This window comes from Ylistrum balloti, unplaced genomic scaffold, assembly GCF_031769215.1.
Source record: "Ylistrum balloti isolate Yb309-2 unplaced genomic scaffold, AGI_CSIRO_Ybal_v1 Utg370948, whole genome shotgun sequence".
NCBI classification, from domain to species: domain Eukaryota; kingdom Metazoa; phylum Mollusca; class Bivalvia; order Pectinida; family Pectinidae; genus Ylistrum; species Ylistrum balloti.
Genome location: NW_026782534.1, coordinates 479,426 through 502,016, shown reverse-complemented (window position 1 = coordinate 502,016; position 22,591 = coordinate 479,426). Strand labels below are relative to the sequence as shown.

Sequence of the window (22,591 nt, the reverse complement as noted above, 5' to 3'; positions counted from 1 at the left end):
GATATTGTGAACCCCCATAATACGACTTAGAATTGTCCGTGACATATCCGGTTGGGAGAAGTTAGTTTTCAACACAATCATAACATATGGAAAGATGTCGTCCTTTTCGGATAGCAGCCTTAGCAAGAAGTTAAACGAACTAAACAACACTCAACAGAGTATCCAGACGTTGTCACTGTGGCTGATTCATCACAGGAAGCATTCAAAAACCATTGTGCAAGTATGGCAAAGAGAAATGCAAAAAGGTTCGTACACTTTTACACCTGTCTGCTCACCACTGTACATGAAACAGGTGCAAGTTCACTATTAGTGTATAACATGTACAACTACCGTTCACTGAACAGGTCAAGTACATTTTAAGCCGTGACATACATTGTGTATATATAACAATAATCATAAGCCTAAGTCTCTTGCTGCCGAATGTTAACATATGTAAAATATTTAGAAACAACATGTAACAAAATAACATGCAAACAAAAACAAAACTAGTTTGGTACTGGTAAATTAAATCGAAAACAAAAATCAAACATATCAGTGACTACACACAATGCAACACAGACTGATAACGGCAGTGATGATATAAAACATCAGACATACATAAACCTTGGTTAGTTGAAATACATGCATAACTCAAATAACATCAGTAGAATAAATATCAGCAATAATATTACAGGTGTTACTAATCTACTAAATACAGTAAGGGAAAGGATGGTGCATCAACAGCATGGGTTCTGTTATGATGAAATCTAATGAATGAAGCAATATCGTGCAATTGTAATTATTTAAAATAAAACTTACATAAGGCATGAGATAAAGTAAGCATGAATGAGATCACATCATTGGGAGGCTACATATCTGCATTAAAGTTTTTCCATTCTGCTGTCTGATCATAGTTCATCAAAAGAGTAATTTTGCACATGAGGTAAAGTATGGAATTCCAAACACTTGCATCAAATAAATAAGCCTTAAGAGATAATTCATAGAATGCTGACTTTCTGTCAATAAAAATATGATACTAAATAGGCAAAGCCTGAGAAAAGTATATCTTTATATTTTCCTAAACTGATGAATCAGACTTACACAAGGCTTATTAACAGCAAATGTATAGGCATATATAGTGTACTGTATCTATCAAAATTCATTTGTGAATATATATGCAACTATAAAGCAGAAGCAATGCTGTGTTCATAATAATCTAAAAGTTGTTTTTAGTATGGATTTTTATATTGTGTTTTCATCTGCATTATTTTGTTGTGGTGTTTGTGTAGTTCTAGTGACATAAAATCATGTGCCAAATTCCTCCTCTGATAATAGAATATTTGCATGGTCAAATCATTTCACAACAAATTATAATTTTTTTCTGCAAAATATACTAAAATATTCTTTGAATGAATAAAGTATGTATTCTTGCATCAGTGAATGAAATTGTAAAATGCTGTAATCAAGTAGAAGTGGAATGCTGCGTTCATCACAGCACCATTTGTGGTACAGTCATACAAGAAAGGAGACTCTTAATTTCATTCACCCAGCCACTAGATCACTTTTTATAAAATTTTCAAGTGATGGTTTCAGCAAGACTGTTTCTGTACTGGAGCACTGTTTCAGGTTTAAGGGCCAACAATTATCATTTGTAACACATATAGGAAGGTAGGCAACTCTATTTAGTATACCTTTTCCCAGACGTTAGAGCTAAATGTATACTTGGCTGGCATACGATAGCTGAGCTCTTTTAATAATACCTGTAAAAATAGATACTACATTCCCATTGATAGAATGTCAAACTCCTGTTGATAAATAAGCTATTCAATACTGTAAATATGTAAATGCTGAAAATTTTGTTGCTTGCAGATCTTCTCAGTGGCAAACTTTTGATTTTACAATCTTGTCACAACTCACTGAAATTTTGCAAAATTATGCTAATGATACCTTATACCAAAGCAGGTCAGTTAAACATATATATACCAGGAATGTAATTGTGGTGACTGTTAATGAGCTCTGCATGAATTCATTAAAGTGTTAATAAAACAAAGTAAGGTAAGCTGGCAAACATATTAAAAAGGTCCTCACATTGTTATATCTTTTCTAAATGTGGAAGAGCTTGCATGTAGATAAGTCCTCATTACAATAAGAACAGGGAAGGGAGCAATACCAGGAACACATCTGTAGCAAACACACACCCAAACACTGGCCAGATAACACATTTGTATAACAATGCCAGGAACACACATGTAGCAAACCCTCACACCCAAACACTGGCCAGGTAATACATTTATGTTACAATACCTGGAACACATCTGTAGCAAACACACATTCAAACACTGGCCAGGTAACACATTTGTATAACAATGCCAGGAACACACATGTAGCAAACCCTCACACCCAAACACTGACCAGGTAATATATTTGTAAAACAATGCCAGGAACACACTTGTTACAAACCCTCACACCCAAACACTGGCCAGGTAATACATTTGTATAACAATGCCAGGAACACATCTGTAGCAAACCCTCACACCCAAACACTGACCAGGTAATACATTTGTATAACAATGCCAGGAACACACATGTAGCAAACCCTCACACCCAAACACTGACCAGGTAATACATTTGTATAACAATGCCAGGAACACATCTGTAGCAAACCCTCACACCCAAACACTGACCAGGTAATACATTTGTATAACAATGCCAGGAACACACCTGTAGCAAACCCTCACACCAAAACACTGACCAGGTAATACATTTATGTTACAATACCAGGAACACACCTGTAGCAAACCCTCACACCAAAACACTGACCAGGTAATACATTTTTATATCAATAAGAGGAACACACCTGTAGCAAATACACACTCAAACACTGACCAGGTAACACATTTTTATAACAATAACAAGAACACCTGTTGTTTATCTCATCTTATTAATCCTACTACATTTTGTAATTGTGAACATATACAAGTCACAGATGACAAAGTTAATTCCTCTCAGACTGTTAGTACAAGGAAGTATAGTTGTATGGCTATATCAAATTGTTGTTTAACTGCTAGTCAGTAGGTCAAGATGTTACAACATCTCACCTTCAGGGCTGATTAATAGGCATCATAAAGCATGCACCAGGTATGTACTGGTATGAGCCAAAATTTGGCAAAATGGCTCACAGGTGTAGAACAAACAAATTACTATACAGTACTCTACTTTTGTTGACATTCTGTATGGGAGTGAAACATTTGCTAGTGTTTTTTTTCCACTTTTTTTTGGTAAACATTTTACTCTCACCCAATCTTAAAGCCCCAATATACGTAAAAATCACTATAAAAAAGCAAACTCTATCTTATTTTCCCCGTAATATATGTAACAAAACAAATACTTTTCTTTGATTAAAGAAAATAAAACTGACTGTTTTCAATTTAAATAAAAATTGAAAAAATCGGAAAATAAACAATGTGGGACCCACAATAATTCATACATTATCGCTCGTAGTGATGACATTGCACATTTGCATATTCTGCGTGTGTAAACATGGCAGACACAGTACAGACGTTCACCAGTCGCTTCCTTTTTTTCCGATCATACATCAGGCCAGTTCTGAATTCTTACGTTATAATTGTGCGTTGTATCGTTTCTAAACTAATTATTCCTTCTAATAATTTCCCAAAAACTGAATGTTTATCACAGGAATACCTCAAGTCTACGACAAGACTTTGCAAACAATGTTTGTAAACAAAAACTTACCGTAGACATATCTGCATTTGCTTCCTCTATAAGTAGAAACCTCAACTCTCGCGAGATCAGGTCATGAACTTTCCGACGTGGTTTGGCAACAATCGTAATTTTGATGGTGGTGTGTTTAAAATGGAGGTGTGTTTACAAATAGCGAGTTTCAACTGCTCATATATCAATTTTTTATGCACAAAGTCATGGTAACTATTGTTTGAATAACTTAATTTTAACTACATCTTAGAGAATATCTCAATAATTATGTGTGATTCTACACTAAATTCTTGGTGAATGTTACGTATATTGGGGCTTTAAGTAACTATTTCAGACTGCTTTCTACTGAGTGACCTTTAGTCTAAGTGGATAGGTTAATAAGATTACCTGTGGCCTAAGTGGATTGGTGAATGAGGAGGTGACCTGTAGCCTAAGAGTGTGTGTTGATGTTACCTGTGACATGAGTGAATTGGTTTTCAGTATTTGTCAATTGCATTTGTATTTTTTCCATCTGCAGTGAAGTCCGCTGTGCGATTGACCTTTATGTACCTGGCAAATGACGTCATACAGAATAGCAAGAAGAAAGGTCCAGAACTGACCCGGGACTTTGCTACAGTGTTACCAGATGCATACGCAGTGGCAGCAAAGTTAGTCTTAATATCAAGTATCTTTACTTAAACCTTATAAAATATGACCTACATTTAAAGATGAGATACCTAGTGTCTTATTGTTTTAAAGTAATGAAAACATTAGTCCAATCAGTCTTGGGAAATTTCAATGTAGCATTGGTTAAATCTAAAAAAAAAAAACTTTATTTAATCCATGACACTAGGGTAAAATGAATTCTAGGAATGAAGTATACACATGAACTAATCTTCATTGTATTTAGTGAATTTAGTTACAGTATTTTATCTATAAATCTACTCTCTGATGGTCATTAAAGAAAAATCTTCGATGGGAGCTTCAAGAATTCTCCAAGAACCAACATCCAATAAGCATATGTGTATGTTGTAGTTCATATACTAGGTTTCAGGAGTGTTATGTAGAGCTTTCTTCAAAGGAATAGATAAAGTAGAAAAGTAGAAGAGTAACACCTGAAGCTGGTTTCCATACAGCATCTTCTATTATCTACTGTAAAACCTGTCTCAGAGGCCACTTATACAAAGGCAACCTGTCCATAAAGACCACTCTTTTGGTTTCATATGGAATGCTATTCATAGGAATTGAACCGGTATATAAAGGTCACCTGTGTATGAAGGCCACTTTTTTAATCTCCCTTGATTGGCCTCTATAGACAGATTTGACTTCACTGTGCCTGCATCCTGGAAATTCTAGGGATTATGATCACTATTGATCCTGAGGTCGAAAGTGATTATATATAAAATGATTACCCCTGAAAGTTTCAAGGATGCTGTGCCAGTAGCCAACATGTTTCTGTAATATATAAATTTGAAGATATAAAATGTATAATGTTTTTTCTTTATCTTTACAGAGATTCAGATGAAAAGACCAAGAAGTCATTAGAAAGAATTTTAAATATTTGGCAAGAAAGAGGAGTATATGACAAGACTTTTGTGTCCAAAATAAAACAAGAAACAGGCAAGTAATATGTGATGAATGACTATTAATTTTCCTAGAATTTCAGTTTTGTCCATACCTTATTCTAGAATTGATGGATAACTGCCTTAGAAAAAAGATTACAATGGTAATCAGTGACCCTGGTATTGAGTTACAATGATTTATATTTACTGTGGCAAAAGATAACCCTGATAATTGGTATCCTAGAAATATACCAGTGATTAAGCAACAGGTATATATATAATTATGTATGACGTCATAATGTCGTTACTAAGACATCATAATAAATGTATCGCCTGAAGATGGCCGTTAGGCCCGAAAACCTTAGTGGAATACATTTGTCGTGTTGATTAGATTTTTTTCAACTATTTATATACATATCAATGCTGGATAAGAATTTACTCTGATAATGAGATGATAAAGAGTTATTATGATACAGGAATACCCTATAAAAAGTTGTCCATATGAAATTTTTATCCTGAAAACAGAGAATTAACTTATATCAGATGCCTCACTGACAAACATGAGTACAAGCACTTGTTGGATGTATTTTTGTGGGAGTGATTCCAGGGTCCTGTGATCAAAAGCTAAAGTCATTTACTATCAGCAGAAAATTGGTTTCTACAAATATCTTCTGTTCTGTGTGGATGATTCTTCACAGGAAGTCAATTGCTTCAGAGGTCAAATGTCAGGGTCACCATTACCATGAATAGAAATGGGAATATACTGCAAAATTTATATCATATATGAATGCTCCTGGTAAATATTTACTTAGGACATAATGAATCATAATTGATTGAAATCACATGAGAAGTCATTAGACCATAGGTCATTGTCATCAGGTCAAAGTTCTAGGTCAGGGTTGGTGTCCTTAAACATGTGTTAAAGTTGCTATTAAAGTGTATTTTTTTATTCAGAGCACATAATTATGTCAGTGCTCTAGTTTCAATATTTAACTTTTATCTTAATTTTGATGTTGTGCTTTTTCTATTATTATATTTGTGATTTAAATTTCTATTCTTTAGATTTAGGAAAGAGTAATTCTCAGACAACTGAAAAGACGAAAAAGAGAGTTGATGAATATGTTGCAACCAAACCTAAACATCATAAGTCTAAGAGTAAACAACGGGAGCGGGAAGCTGGTAAGCTACATCAGTAAATCTGTCTCTTTATATCATATCTAGATCCTGTCTCATTAATACAGTAGTAACAGGAGACAGGGGAGCTACATCAGTAAATCTGTCTACTGATATCATGTCTAGATCCTGTGTCATGAATACAGTAGTAACGTGAGACAGGTAAGCTACATCAGTAATTCTGTCTACTGATATCATGTCTAGCTCCTGTCTCATGAATACAGTAGTAACAGGAGACAGGGGAGCTACATCAGTAAATCTGTCTACTGATATCATATCTAGATCCTGTCTCATAAATACAGTAGTAACGAAAGACAGGTAAGCTACATCAGTAAACCTGTAAATTTTGTATGAGGGTTCCCCTTGGTACCTACTTGTGCTCTTTTGATTATGACTAAAAGAGAAACAATATGCCTGACCAGCGATCATCGTGGATTTTGACACTGAAAATTTGTCATCCCTATTCCATAGAAAGTACGGGAGATATTTTTCACAGATTTTGCATATAGATTCCCCTTGACCACATGTCATCCCATTTTTCTTTTTTAGGGGGGACTGATTAAAAGAACAAAATCTTGGATTTGACCAATTATATCACTAATTCTTTAGAGGAACATTAAAATTTCATATAATTAAGAGGAAAAACAGAGGGAAGAAGAGAAAAGATTTAAATCTTTTCTTTTAAAGAAGATCAAATTATGGTGGGTCCAAGATCTCTTTGGGATCTGATGGATATTTGATACAAGTATAAGTTCAAAGAGAGTTACTTCAGATGTTTCATACAAGCATACAAGAAATAATTAAAAACTTATCTCTAATAATCTTTTCTATTTTTAGTTAAGCATGTATCGGAACCAGTGGCACCCGTTGCTGTTGTACCAGCCAAAAAGAAAAAGAAAGAAGATGATCTTAGCCTTATAGAGGAAATAGAAGCGATGCCTAACGATCCCTCAAGTAATGCTGGTGATGTAAGTTCGATGAAGCTTTTTGTTACACTGGTAATGTGAGTTCTTATAATGCCTGTGTTCTAATTTTGATGTAATGTCTAGTAAAGTACTGTAATGCTGGTGATGTAAGTACCTTCAGGAATGTAAATGCCTGATAACCTCCCCTGCTAATAGAAGGTTACCTAGCCGAAATTTTAACTTCTATCATGTTGTTCTTATATTGTTTCCTGTGAAAAATAAACAAATTTTTATCTATACCATTTACTCCAAGTATTCTAATTTCCAACTGCCTTATATCAAGGTTTATAGAACAACAAAAGAATAATATAATAAAAAAAACATATTATACACCTATCTGTTTCAGTCAGAGGCATTGGTCAAGAGGCTGGCTGATCTAGAACACTCTGCATCCAGTGATGCTGCAGTACGAGAGAAGATAGCTGCACTTCCACCAGAGGTGTCAGACATACAGCACTTGTCTAAGGTTCAAGGTTTGTACCATATCTATGTAACATAAAGTAGGACAAATGGCCATAGAAATAATGTTTTGATGTTCCACTCAGTTCCATGGAGAGTCAAATTGAGATAGTAACAGCAGTAAACAACCAATAATGTTTTTCTTCTCTGTACAATCGCTAGGTGATTGAAAAAGGATTAACAGCGGTAGTAAACAAACCATGTTTTTCTTCTCCAACCATCACTTTGAGAGTCAGTATTTGCAATTAACCATCAAAATTGTTTTTCTTCTCCGTGCCATTACTAGGAGAGATAAATTTGATAAATAGACCTGATGGAATGAATGGTTGCAGTAAATGGCATTTCTTTTAATTACAAAAAATACACAAGCTTTAGTGAGTGTTTTCATAACTTTTGAGAAATATTTAATAAGGTTGAAAGAAATACTCATATGACTACCACAAGTTCACCTAGTTCTACCACAGTGATAAAGCTATTCTAAAGGTTAACTGACCTGTTCAGTACCTTCGGATGTATTGTTTATGTTGTCAGTTGAAGAAAGACTTTCAGTTAAATGACACTAACCAGTATCCAAAACTGATAATTTCAGAAATACATGAGATATTGTTACTTAGTACAAAATATAACCAGAAATGCATCGGTTTGTTATCTTCATAGCAAAAGAGGAAGAAAGTCAAACCAAAAATAGTAAAACAATTGTGTACTACTTATTATGCAGTCTAATTTCCATGAGTAGGTGAAGTGCCCTTTCAGTCAGAGTTCATCTTCTCATCCAATAAAAACCTACTGAAGTGTTGCAACAAATGTGGTATAACATTTATGTTTATACAGTAACTGGTTGTAGTAGCAATTGACAATCAGTTAAAATAATGTTCTTTGTGGGATAGGGGGTATATAATGATGAGAAATAGAGGGCTTTTCTACATGAACCCATATGTCATTTGCTGATGGTTAGGGATGAGGGAGTTTATGTGTGTGTGAGCTCCATTAAGTTAAAGGTAATGAATGAGTGTGGTGGTGGGCAAGTCCACACAAACCCAAATGTTGCTTGCTAATAATGAGGGATGGGGAAGTTTATCTGCATTACCCCCATTGTCATTTGCTAATGGTGAGAGATGGATATGAGAGGGTGTGTATCTATATAAGCCACTGCTCACTTTGTTTTTATCCTTCAGATAAGGAAGCTGCAGTAAAATTAGCTAGTCAAGTGGAGGAGGCCTGTATTCTGTTGTCAGAGTACAACTTCAGACTTAATGCTGAGTTAGAGGAGAGGAAAGCAGTGGGCAAGATGTTACGGGACTTTATTGTGTGTCAGAGGGAACAGCTCAGGGAAGCGGAAAGTAAAGTGGAGGTAAAAGAAAGTGGTGTACTGTAGTGAAAAGACACATTTTTTCTGAAAATGCAAAAAGAACTGTCTCCCCTTGTCTATGGTGAATAGGTCTCTATGCCTTTTTTTAAAAATCAATATTAAAAGTTTGTTGAATATTTCTTTCCCTTTTAAAAATTGATGCACATGTTTAGTACCATTGGGATTATAAATCACAAAGATTTCATGGATACTTTATTTTGTGAACACTTGTCGAGAAATTACTTAGAATTCATGAATGATAAACTATTACAGATATGAAATGATAAAACAGATATTTTGCATGTTCTAAACTCTGTTATTGTAAATATTCTAACACCTTTCCAACACAAAAATAATATCAGAGATTTACAATTATATGTATTTTTGCACACTTGCTTGACCTTTAACCTCTGAACTACACTTGTTTATTTGGATAACACCATTTTGTGAAGTTCTGCATTCAACACCAAGGGGATGCTATTTGTTAGTACAGAGTTCTAAGGATGTTTGATTTGAAAGTAATATATGTCTAGCAGATTTTTTTCTGATGATGTGATAAGTTATGTGTAAATACAATAGAAGTGTAAACATAAGTAAAAGTAAGTTGATGACAGAATAACAACGATGTCATCAATAGATTGGTACAAATAATTGCAAGAGATTTCAATTGGTGATTTGATCTCCTTTTGTATTAATGAGAAAATAAATACCATGCAAAATAAAAATGATAAACAGTAGCTAATTTGTGATTTATATCTCAGATATATTCAGCATAGATTGGTACAAATAATTGCAAGAGATTTCAATTGGTGATTTGATCTCCTTTTGTATTAATGAGAAAATAAATACCATGCAAAATAAAAATGATAAACAGTAGCTAATTTGTGATTTATATCTCAGATATATTCAGCAAACTGTTTTACACTGGCAATTTATGTTTTAGGATTACAAATCCCGACTTGAGAAAGTTACCAGTGTGCGAACAGAACTTTCCTCACACATCCAAAACCTGCCAGATCTAACTTTGCTACCTGATGTCACGGGAGGGTTAGCTCCCCTTCCATCGGCTGGAGATCTTTTTTCACTGGATCAGAGACATTGATATTGGTGTGTATGTAATGTTTAGAATACTCTGTCAAATGTAGCCCTTTCCTAGACAGTTTTCCTGTTCTCTGTCTTAATCAGCTTTCTTACCTAACTCAGATTACTCTTTATAAGTTTCTTAGGGCCATGTCACAACACTGATAGATACCCGATATGCTAAGGCTGTAATCTAACACTTAATTAGTTTATGGTCTACTGGAGAATTCTGTTTGATATACAAGATATACTGACCATGAACTATTGCTTATATTTATGATCCTTCACATTTTTGGGTCATAACATTAGCCATCTTTAATTAAGTTTTTTAATGCTGATGTAAGTTCATCATATTTGACTTAGCTGGAACAATATTTCTAATGCTAAATATTAACATAAGAGTTTGTGTTTCTTTTTAGGGTCATTCCAGAATGTTTGTGATGGTATAATTCTGCATGGATGAGTAAATGTGTGATGACTAGAACCTTATGAATATTTTGAAAGTGTGTGGTGACTGTGAAATTCTAGATGCCAAGCAACCAGTGCTATTAGACTGGACCAGTCACAAGTCCAGGACAACCCTGATGTTGGACATTTCATCTGTCCTGGACAACCTGGATACTGGACAATGCATTGGTTCAGGAAAAGTCTGATGCTGGAAAGTCTGTTTAGGAAGTTGGATACTGAACAACTCCTATGTCCAGGACAACTTGGATACTGCACAATTCACCAGTCCAGGGCGACCCTGATGCTGGACTCTTGAGCTGTCCAGGACAACTTGGATACTGCACAATTCACCAGTCCAGGGTGACCCTGATGCTGAACTCTTGAGCTGTCCAGGACAACTTGGATACTGCACAATTCACCAGTCCAGGGTGACCCTGATGCTGGACTCTTGAGCTGTCCAGGACAACTTGGATACTGCACAATTCACCAGTTCAGGGTGACCCTGATGCTGGACTCTTGAGCTGTCCAGGACAACTTGGATACTGCACAATTCACCAGTCCAGGGTGACGCTGATGCTGGACTCTTGAGCTGTCCAGGACAACTTGGATACTGCACAATTCACCAGTGCAAAACGACTCTGACGCTGGACTCTAACGCTGGGCAGGACAATTTGAATGCATTATTTCTATATTTCTTCTGTAACTGTTGATCAGTATGAAATTGTTCACTTCTCTATCCAAATGGTATTCAGAGCTCATACTATCTTAATCTGATAATTTCATTTTGAATTTATATTGAATATATAAATGTCTTGGCTAAGATTGGACATGATAAAATATTGTAGCAGGTGATAGAGATCTAAAACAATAATGAACACTGCTTATTATTATAGAATACTTACATTGCATTGCTGTTGAAAAGTACCAAATCCCAATAGTAAGCCTTCAAAAAAGTTCATTAGTATTTTAAAACAAGAGCCTAGATAAAGTTGGTACCATTTTTGTGGTGACAAAATAATAATATATTGTTCTGTCAAAGTTGGGTATTAATTTTTTCGGGATTAAAATTAATTTACTGTCCATTTTATTAATTTCTTACTAGAAGACTTTGAATGAATTACTGAGATGATGAGTGTTTTACATTTTTTAAATCCTGAATTCCAGATGCCAAACAGATAATATGTAGTGAATATGATTAACATACTGGATAATTACAGATTAAAAAATCTGGATATTCTTTTGACACGACCAATAAAATCAAACTTACTGAGGTAAGAGGTCTTAACAAGTTTGATAGACAAATTGATAAAGCCTCATCCTTGTCTTTTGGTTGTATTGAAGATTTCACTTACTGTGGACTACCATTATTTTCAAATTTTTTTAAAATTTAGTTGCAGTAGCTTCTTTACTTGCCAGTTGTTTCTTACCTTTTCATCATTTTGAAATTTTCTAGGCATTACCTGTGGGATATTAGCTTAAACCACACAATTTAATTGTTATTTATCTTTGCTAACCAGAGCTTAAGCACTTGTACATTGTTGTTGTCTCAATCAAGAATCTGTTTGGACGTTTTTCCTGATGTATTGGCCAAACTTTACTGTAATGGTTATGTTTGACAAAGGCTTATAGTTCATTTGTGGTGATTTAAATTTGTTTATATAGAAACTTATAAACATAAATTGGGCAACTTGTAGAGATCATATTCAACTAAAGTAATTTCCAGTTGCAGCTTTCAGAATTCTGAATTAATTTATATACCAGTACATGAAAATTCTGATTAATTTTCTTTAATGAGCTGGATCTATCACAGAGATGATAACATTGAACTCTGGTGACTCAGAAGAACCATATTCTCACTATATTAATCTCCTGTGAGTGATATTTGACCCCATTGTACTTGTTGAATATTTCATCACATTAACAAACCTACGTCTCATTAGAATAATAAATGTGACTAAAATTTTATACAATAACTTTGGAAACTTTTCTTCACGTAACCAGAAAATTAGTGTGACATTGTAATGATTTACACTGTTACTTTCATCAGACAAATCACATGTATGAATCAGATTTGCTCGGAGGTATACAGTGCATGAGTTGGTAATATATTTAAGGGACTTTTTGATTGTATGACACTAAGATAATTATGATCATCTATACCTCCTTCCATTTAATCATGTAAAAATATTTAAAAAACTTTCAGAGCTTTGAAATGATAGGTTCCAGTGCTAATTTTGTGTGGATCAGAAGCTCAATTTTGTAATTACATGTTATGTTATATTTGGGATAAGCAGTTTTTAACTTGTCATTTTATTCTAATGAAATATTTCACTTTGTAAGCATTGTGGGTATTTTGTTTGAAAAGATCAGTGTTTTTGTCCTATAATTTTAGTAAGTTGTAATGAACTTTACTTTCGTCTCATACTTATTTCATCAGATTTGTTAAAAAACAAGTTTTCTCAGTGTTTTGTTTTCATTGTAAGCAATGATATAGTTGTTTTACTTTGCCTGTCACCTTTTGTACAATAGCAGCCTAATTTTCTCTCTTGTGTCTGTATACATTGGCAATAAAACACTTTAAATGAATCCTTGGTCAGTGTGGTAACGTACCGGACATACACCATACTTCACAATGCATCTTATCCAAGAAAATTAAATTAGTGTTAGAGACCTTTTTTTTTTAAAAAAAGTATGCTGCTGTCTGGTTTGAAATTATGTTTCATAAATTTTGATATCAGATGTTTGCATGGGTTGTTCATCTGCAATGTAAAAGTAATACATTTTAACTTAATCAAATGATTTATTTTTTTCATTTGAATGTGCTATTTCATCTGAAAATATGTCTCATAAAGCATTTGTAAACACCAGTTATACATATGGCCTAGGCTGTACATATTTGTCCTGTGTAAAAAACCAAGTTGCCTATGGGTAATATAAGCAATTAATCATAAAAAATAGTAATATGAATATGAATGAGAATTTATTAGTGATTTATGTTTTTATGTTTGATGAATGATAAATAGACCTGATAATCAGACATCTCTGATGATGAACCAGAAATAGACGTGATAGTCAAATATCTCTGATGATGAACCAGGAATAGACCTGATAGTCCGATATCCCTCTTCATGAAATAGGAATAGACCTGATAGTCAGACATCTCTGATGATGAACCAGAAATAGACCTGACAGTCAGATATCTCTGATGATGAACCAGGAATAGACCTGATAGTCAAATATCTCTGATGATGAACCAGGAATAGACCTGATAGTCCGATATCCCTCTTCATGAAATAGGAATAGACCTGATAGTCAGACATCTCTGATGATGAACCAGAAATAGACCTGACAGTCAGATATCTCTGATGATGAACCAGGAATAGACCTGATAGTCAAATATCTCTGATGATGAACCAGGAATAGACCTGATAGTCCGATATCCCTCTTCATGAAATAGGAATAGACCTGATAGTCAGACATCTCTGATGATGAACCAGAAATAGACCTGATAATCAGACATCACTGATGATGAACCAGAAATAGACCTGATAGTCAGATATCTCTGATGATGAACCAGAAATAGACCTGATAATCAGACATCACTTATGATGAACCAGAAATAGACCTGATAGTAAGATATCTCTGATGATGAACCAGAATTAGACCTGATAGTAAGATATCTCCGATGATGAACCAGAAATAGACCTGATAATCAGACATCCCTGATGATGAACCAGAAACAGACCTGATAGTCAGATATCTCTGATGATGAACCAGAAATAGACCTGATAATCAGACATCACTGATGATGAACCAGAAATAGACCTGATAGTCAGACATCTCTGATGATGAACCAGAAATAGACCTGATAGTCAGACATCACTGATGATGAACCAGAAATATACCTGATAGTAAGATATTTCCGATGATGAACCAGAAATAGACCTGATAGTAAGATATTTCCGATGATGTACCAGAAATAGACCTGATAGTCAGATATCTGTAATGATAAACCAGAAATAGACCTGATAGTCAGATATCACTGATGATACTCTTACAAGTATAAGGTGCACAAGTGATCGTTGGTTTTTAAAATCTATTTGAGGTGGTCACCAACCACTTAATTTTAATGCAGGCAAACTTTCAATTTTCCCATAGAAATAAGTAGACCTGTATTACTGGTTTTTTTTAGTGTATTGTACAATTGAGTGCCCAGCTTAAACAGGAAAATGTTTTTCTATAAATAGTCATTCTCAAGCTTTATTTGTAACAGCGATAATTGGTATGGCAAAAGAGGCTACATCAACAAAACAAATTGTGGAACAGTAGTGACAGTGTGAGTTTGATTCAAACATTATCATAAATATCTGCTTACAACCTTGATAGCAAGATGTTTCTTATAAGTATAAATCTGCAGGGTAGATTTGAAGTAATTGGGACTATTTTATCATACAAAGATAATCTAGATTCTTTTCTTTGTCGCAGATTCCGTTGTTTTCTTTTGGCCATGTTGTCTTCATCATTACATGTGTTATGCACAAAGCTGTATGGGATTCACAGGCTAGACATAGTTGCCTAATATAGATTTTATCTAGTCAGGTTGACAAGTTTGGTTGGATAAGGATTTCCATCATTAGATATGTAATTATGCATTGTCAGAACTCAGTGGAATATAGTATTGTATTAGGGATATAGACAGGGAAAAGTACAGAAGCATACAGGTTCTTGGTTAAGGTTTTTAATGAAATAAGACAAGAAGCACCTGTTTTAATGAATCTTATCACCTGAGACTTGTTTAGGTAGTACATTTTGGTTGTATTGTAGCATTCCCTACTGTATTATCTACTCTGTAATAGTATTATCAGCTTCCATGGTGACTGATGACACTTGGTCACAGAAACACTGTGTACACAATTCATTTGTACATGAAGAAGAATCAATAATCAAATATTTGAACTGATTCAGATACATTGTGTATAGTATTTAATTTGTAAATACAGAGGAATTAGCTAAGATATTTTAAAGGGACATTGGAAGATTGATCTTGTTGATGTGCTGGAAAGAATCTATGCTCTTGTGTGGATTACCTAAGCTACAAGTTCTGGAATTCAGCGACTTGTGAATTTGTTGAATTTTACATTTTCTGTTAGCCAGCCTAATATATCATTTCAGTGTTTCGTTTTAATGGTGTAAATACAAGAAAATCATTGGGTAGATATGGATAAGCAGTAATTAATGTGTTTGAAATATTTAAATCATAGTCAGAGTACATGTTTTAACAGTATGTTTACATAATTGATAATCATTTAATAATACTTACAGTTGCTCAAGTAAAGACTGTTCCAAATTAAATTGACTGTGAAAAAAATTGTTTGGGAGAGTGTACAATATTCTAAGGTACAGAATAAAAATTGTTGCAAATTTTCAAAAGTGTGATGTTTTAATGTTGTCAGTAATTGTTTGTTGTTTGTTGTTATTATTCTATTGGGTTTATAGACCTGTGTTGCGTCCATCGTTATCCACCGTGTGCCGTCTGTCGTTCATAAACTTTTGACATTTCAAACATCTTATCAAGTTCCATCAGTGGGATTGAGCTCAAACTTGCTTGAAATGATCCTGATATGAACCTGACAAAGTGTTGTTATTTTTTGGGTATTTCTGAAATCCAAGATGGCCGCCATGACCACCATCTTGAAAAACATATTTTAAACTTCCTCTCCAGTTCCAATGCTGCCATTGAGCTAACAATTGGTGGGAATGTTAAGGAAAGTAGCCAACAAAGTGTTGTTATTTTCTGACCTTGTCAAAACCTTGATATGGCAGCCAGGGAGACCATTTTGTAACAGGATTGCTCAATCATAGTTTTCTTGTGCAACACCTATTTTAGACTTCTTCTCAAGTTTCAACAGTGGGATTGAGATCCAACTTTATTGTCAAAAAATATGCAACACTTGTTACAGTTACATACTCCTCACTAAAACTACCATCTGCATCATGTAAAAGAGCTTCTTAGTAAGATTTCATTCAAAGTAGAAAAAATACCCTCCTCCCTGCTGGAAGTTTTTGTGGTCAGATGACCGTTAAGGCCCATGGGCCTCTTATTTTATCAATACCTGTAACATCTTGTATAGTAGCTTCACCACTGTTTAAAAATGCATAGCCAGACCTGGGTTTTGAACTGGGGACCCTCTGAACTCTTGAGACGTATGCTCTATTAATTAACTAAATGCTCATTGTTGATAAAGTTTACATCCTCCTTCCATTTTCGAAGTTTTTGCCTCAAAAGATACCACTTTTGCTAACTTCAAGCAGAGTCAATAATAATTTCAAGCATCAATATTAATTATTGTAATAGGAGCAGAAAAAATGCAGGGCCAGACCAGGGATGGAACAGTTGTACTTCTGCCAGCTACCTCATCACCAACTGTTGACCAAGTACAGTTTGCACTTCACCACAAATGAGTGTTCTGGCACTAAGATAGAAAATGCCATGTAGAATTATGGAGATATTTTCCTGAGATACACGAATATTTATAATTTCAAAATGTTATATGCATGGAATTAATCATTAGAAATGCTTGTCACCATAGATAGCGAATTGCATATGAAAATTGTAGAGGTGCAAGCTACCCATTACAATTTATTTTTATTAAAAATAAGAATTTAAATGATTTAAGATAGTATAAATGCTCGACTGACCTATGGTTTTATTTACAAAATGTGAGGTTTGATGGAAATCTGGTATAGTTTTATCCCTATTTTTTTTTTAAATTGTAACTTTTCTTATTTCTATGGCATTGTGATATGAAGATAGCTGCATGGTGTACATGAATATGTGTGCTTATTTATAGCTACATTTACTTTATGATAATAACATTTATTATAAATGTTTCCTTTTTATGTAAAAAAACAGTTGTTTGAAGAATTTTTTAGAAACAAAACAGTAAATGAAATACAGAACCATCTAAGAACTTTTACTGTGTCGCTACCTTTAATTATGGTTGTAAACATCCATGTGATGAAGATCGATCACCATTGCGCAAGCGTGTTGAACCTCGACCTTTCACTCCCACGAAAGAGAAAGAAAGATGGATTTGACAGGGTAAGTACTGTGAGCGCTAATGATTGCATCCTATTTATTTATATTAGTTGATTAACCAATCATCAAAAACAAAATTGGATGCGGACATTCATTTACCACATTGAGTGAAATGGGGGTAAAACTGGCTAGTGATAGTATGAGAGGTAACGTCGATAGTTGACAGCACCGGTTTTCAGTCTCCAGCCAAGATTGTAAAATTTGAAGTTGTAAGGTTTGGTGTGTGTATTTCGGTATAAAATATGTTAACCAGGTATTCTTTTACTGGAAAACATTCCAACAAGTGGATATTGAAAACATAGTGTTCTGATCGGACGAATTTTTTGTTGAAATACCTTAATTATCTCTTGTCGATATGTACGGGTTTGAAATATGACAAATAGTTAATTACGTTTTATTTTGTTAGACCTGTTGATGAAGCAGAGATTAACAACACAGTTAATATTATATTTGTCTTTCAGTTGAGTATTGGTTCTTTCATATACATTTTTTTTTCAAATTTATCATGCCTAAATAATAATTATGAAGATTTTGATGCAAACTTCTGTTGTTAAAAATTAGAATGCTGGATCAAAATTTTGTGTCCAGATATATTCTGGTCGCTAAATAACTAATTTAGACACTGTAAAAACTTTGGTATTAACTAAGCACTAACTAACTAACAAAACAAAAAAAACAAAACAAAAAAAAACAAAAAAACAAAAAACAGACATCTTAAATAAATCTCTTCAATAATATTGCACCAATACTTAAAACTAAACAAATAAATGTAAAACACCATCTGCTTCAAAATGTGATAGATATTGTACATAGAGCTTGAGTGATAGATGGTCAGCTGGTATTTGGTTCTCTGTACTGCATGTATGTGCCATACCAATAAAATATTAGTGCCACATGATAAACAAATGTATGGGACACAATAGAAACCATGTATACTATTCCCCAAAGTAACAGACATATTTATACATAGATAATATAGTGTTGGCTGACTTTGATGGAATAGATACTAGCACTGAATATTTATTTATACTTTACACTGTGTAACTGCCATGATACACTTGAGAGAAGTGCTCTGTATAACTAGCTACTGTCCAACTGTGTGTATATCATGTGTTTGTACTGACAGAGAAGGTGAAGCCATATCACCTGTAGCTTCGCTGATAAGTATCACTTTTTGTTTCCATTACCTTAACTCCTAAATGATGACTAAGATTGTGAATAGAAAGGATATTTATAGATTTATTCTGTACTAGATTTTGATTTCTTAGGAAAAGAACAATTTAACATAGTAGAAATAAAGAAAAAAAAAGGACTTATCTGATACAAATTTACAATTATATTACACTGGCAGGAATAGGTATAACAGCGAAAACAGCTTCATGTATTTTTTTCAGACTGTTGATCAACAGAAAACTTACAATATAAATTAGGTTGTTAGCAACTCATAATACAAGGGATTTATGCTTCTAGAAGGTTGATAAAATTTTCGCTTTGTATCGGAAATAATTGAAATGGTTTAGAACCTTTTTTGAACTTGCCATGTATTAGATATTGCCCAGTTGTGGACTCCCCTTTCCCCAGGAGTACTGTACATGGAAGCAGAACTTGCCATATATTAGACATTGCCCTGTTATGAACTTCCTCCCCCATCCCCTGGAGTACCCTACACAGTAGCAGGCATTGACCTTCCTTCCACTCAATGCCCAGGACAGTGGTATACCAAGTACTGTAGGGAGAGTGAACAGCACCCTGCCATTATCACCCTAACAACATGGGTCATGTTACCTTTGACATCTGGTGTCAGGTTAACCCATCAAAATACCACACCAGGAGATTGATGTATAACATTTCTTGCTTACGTCTAATAATACCAACCACCTAAATGTTTTCACAGTATATTCATGAATCAGATAAAAAATGAAAATGTTAGACTAAGAAAATATGATGTGAATGTTTGCTGTTTGAATTCTACCCTTTATTTGTACTGTTCAACTCTTGTGAATACTTTATAGTAGATACTTATTACTGACTTTTTGATCAGTGTGAAAAAAAGAAAAACAAGTCTGAAAGACTTACAATTATCTAATAAGGGGCTATAAATGATTTGGATCTTACTTATGATGTCATTTGTTTATAGGTTTTGGGACATGAATTGATGTTTCTATATGTCATACCATTGTATATTAGACTTGCCTTTAAAATCTGAATTGAGGAAGTCAATTTTGTTTACTAGTCTCAATTTTAGGCATGAATTGATGGTTCTAGTTCTAAAGTCATTCTTTTGTTTATTTGTTTATTAGAATCAATGTTGGGATGTTATTAAGCCATACTCTTGTTTACTTGACTTTATTTTAGGGTCTAGATTTGTTTCTAGTTTTGTCAAACTCTTGTTTACTGTATGCGGTTTTAGGGCCTGTGTTGATGACTGTACTATAATGATGTCATATACTTGTTGACGATACTCAGTTTTAAGGTCTGAGTTGATTTTAGATATGATGTCACACTCTTGTTTACAAGACACCATTTTAGGACCTGAATTGATGATTCTAGTAAAGGTGTCATGCCCTTGAACTATATATAGACACTTCATAGATCTTCAAGTTTCAGATTGTTGGTAGTAGATTTACTGAGTTATGAGGTCGCTGGTGAGTGATCTCATTTATCATCAGAATTGTGTTATTTATAGAGAAAATGAAACATTTCACATACTTTGATTGAAAAGAAAGCAGTATGTAACACATTATGATTAAAAACAATGTACATTCTTACCATGTGTATCTGGGTACACAAAAATTAATATCCTGGTTCAGAGTGGACCTTAAGTAATTTTATCGGACCTATAAAGCTAGTGCACTACAGTTTGTAAACAGGTGCATATTGTTCTTTTAAAAATATTGTAGCCAGAAATTATTAAAATGTAAGGTATCAAGGACAAGATCATTTTAAGCTGCTTTATGTCAGTACATTGCTGGTCAATGCCAAAATCTATGTATACATATCAATTAATTTTTGATTTACAGAAAGTATTGATTAAATCAAAAGTACTATACAGGTATTTATGTTCTTGTTATTGCATGACAGCATTAAACACAGTCTGGAAATGCCAAGGATTAATTTTATTGTTCTCTCTGCACCAAACTATATTATTGATAGCTTCAACATGATAGAGCTATCTCAATAGAATTCCAAGTTTATTGATATACCAGATATATATATATATACACAGATGTGTGAGCAGATAAGTGAATGGTAGATGTAAATGTGTTAGGGAGTAAATTTAGTAGCTGTGGGTGTGAATATCTGAGTAAGTATATATAGTAACTTTGGATTTAAATATGTGTTGGGAAATGTAGTAACTGTGATTGTAAATGTGTGAGTGGGTAAGTGTAATAAAGTGTGGTAGGTGTAAATACACAAGTGGGTAAGTAACCCTAACAACATAAGTCATGTTACTTTTGACATCTGGTGTCAGGTTAACCAATTAAAATACCACACCAATAGATTGGTGTATTACACTTTTTACTTATATTTTATAATACCAACCACCTAAATGTTTTCACAGCATATTCATGAATCAGATAAAAAATGAAAATGTTAGACTAAGGTAATATGATGTGAATGTTTGCTGTTTGAATTCTACCCTTTATTTGTACTGTTCAGCTCTTGTGAATACTTTATAAAGATACTTATTAAGTGTGGGTATGTGTAGTAAGTGTTGTTGTAAATGTAGAAGTGGATAACTGTAATAACTGGGGGTTCAGGGTATGTAGTTGGTGGAGTTTTCTTTTTGAGGATGACAACATGATTAGTCATCAGTTATAACAGACGTTACAGTCCACCCACCTGTAGTGGAATGCTAAGTTTTATCTGTTTACCTCACAAAGGTGATACTTTTCATCATAGCTGTGATTTGTCCCAGGTTTCAGGTGAAAAACTTGGATTTTGATGGTGAATATAATACAATATCTATACTATACTTTATCACCAGGTTGATACATGAACCATGTTGTTTATTTTTGTATATTTATCATGTTACTTACTTCTGTAAATTTCTTGTGAACAAATTAAATGAACATTTTTTTGAGATTTAAATACACCTACATATATAAATTATCATAAAATCTTAAGTTTATATGTGTAACACAGCATGATGAATAATATTATGAACAAAAGTTGTATAAGGATATAATACATTTTTATCATTGATACAATGCGATAAGAAATGTTAAAGATTACATGATACCTGTGTAATGGAGATCACATACAAACAGTTTCATAATACACTATTGGTGACTTGCATGTAATATATAACTACCTCCCATTAGTTTGGGACTTATGATATTGAATTTAGTTATAATAAAGGTGATCTTTTTTCACTTCAGTTTAAAGACTACTGAAATTTTGAAGAAAACAATGGTGTACGTACAGTTTCTTTCTGTGTGTATGTGTAGACTAGAGTAACCTCCTATATTAGCTTGGTCTGTTCCCTATTAAGATTGGTATTAAGATCCTTATGGTTTGTCAAGCTTGTATGTGTGTAGGCAGATGAATGGATGCTGGAGATAGTCTTGTGTTTGTTATCTTGGACTTTGAAAAGTGGTGCTCGGCTGTGAGGGTCCAAACCTCAAGCATGTCTCTCGTTCTGTACAGTACACAGTTAAGTGTAAGGTCATTACTTACCTCTTTGACTGTTTCTAGGACATGTTGTTTTCCTGTCTATTTGTGTTGCTGTATTTTAGACTTAACTTTGTTGTGGTTTAAAATAATT

At 33.8% G+C, this 22,591-nt stretch overlaps 1 protein-coding gene across 1 annotated transcript; it reads left to right on the top strand.

Moving 5' to 3' along the window:
* Positions 1–94: 94 nt before the first annotated feature.
* On the top strand, positions 95–13,310 carry LOC132559654 (regulation of nuclear pre-mRNA domain-containing protein 1B-like). The gene is made up of 9 exons (XM_060224270.1): positions 95–245; positions 4,229–4,358; positions 5,204–5,310; positions 6,315–6,431; positions 7,263–7,393; positions 7,737–7,863; positions 9,025–9,200; positions 10,141–10,304; positions 10,697–13,310. The coding sequence occupies exons 1-8, from the start codon at positions 95–97 to the stop codon at positions 10,297–10,299; spliced, it is 1,098 nt and encodes a 365-aa protein (XP_060080253.1). The 3' UTR covers positions 10,300–10,304; positions 10,697–13,310.
* The last annotated feature ends 9,281 nt before the right edge of the window (positions 13,311–22,591 follow it).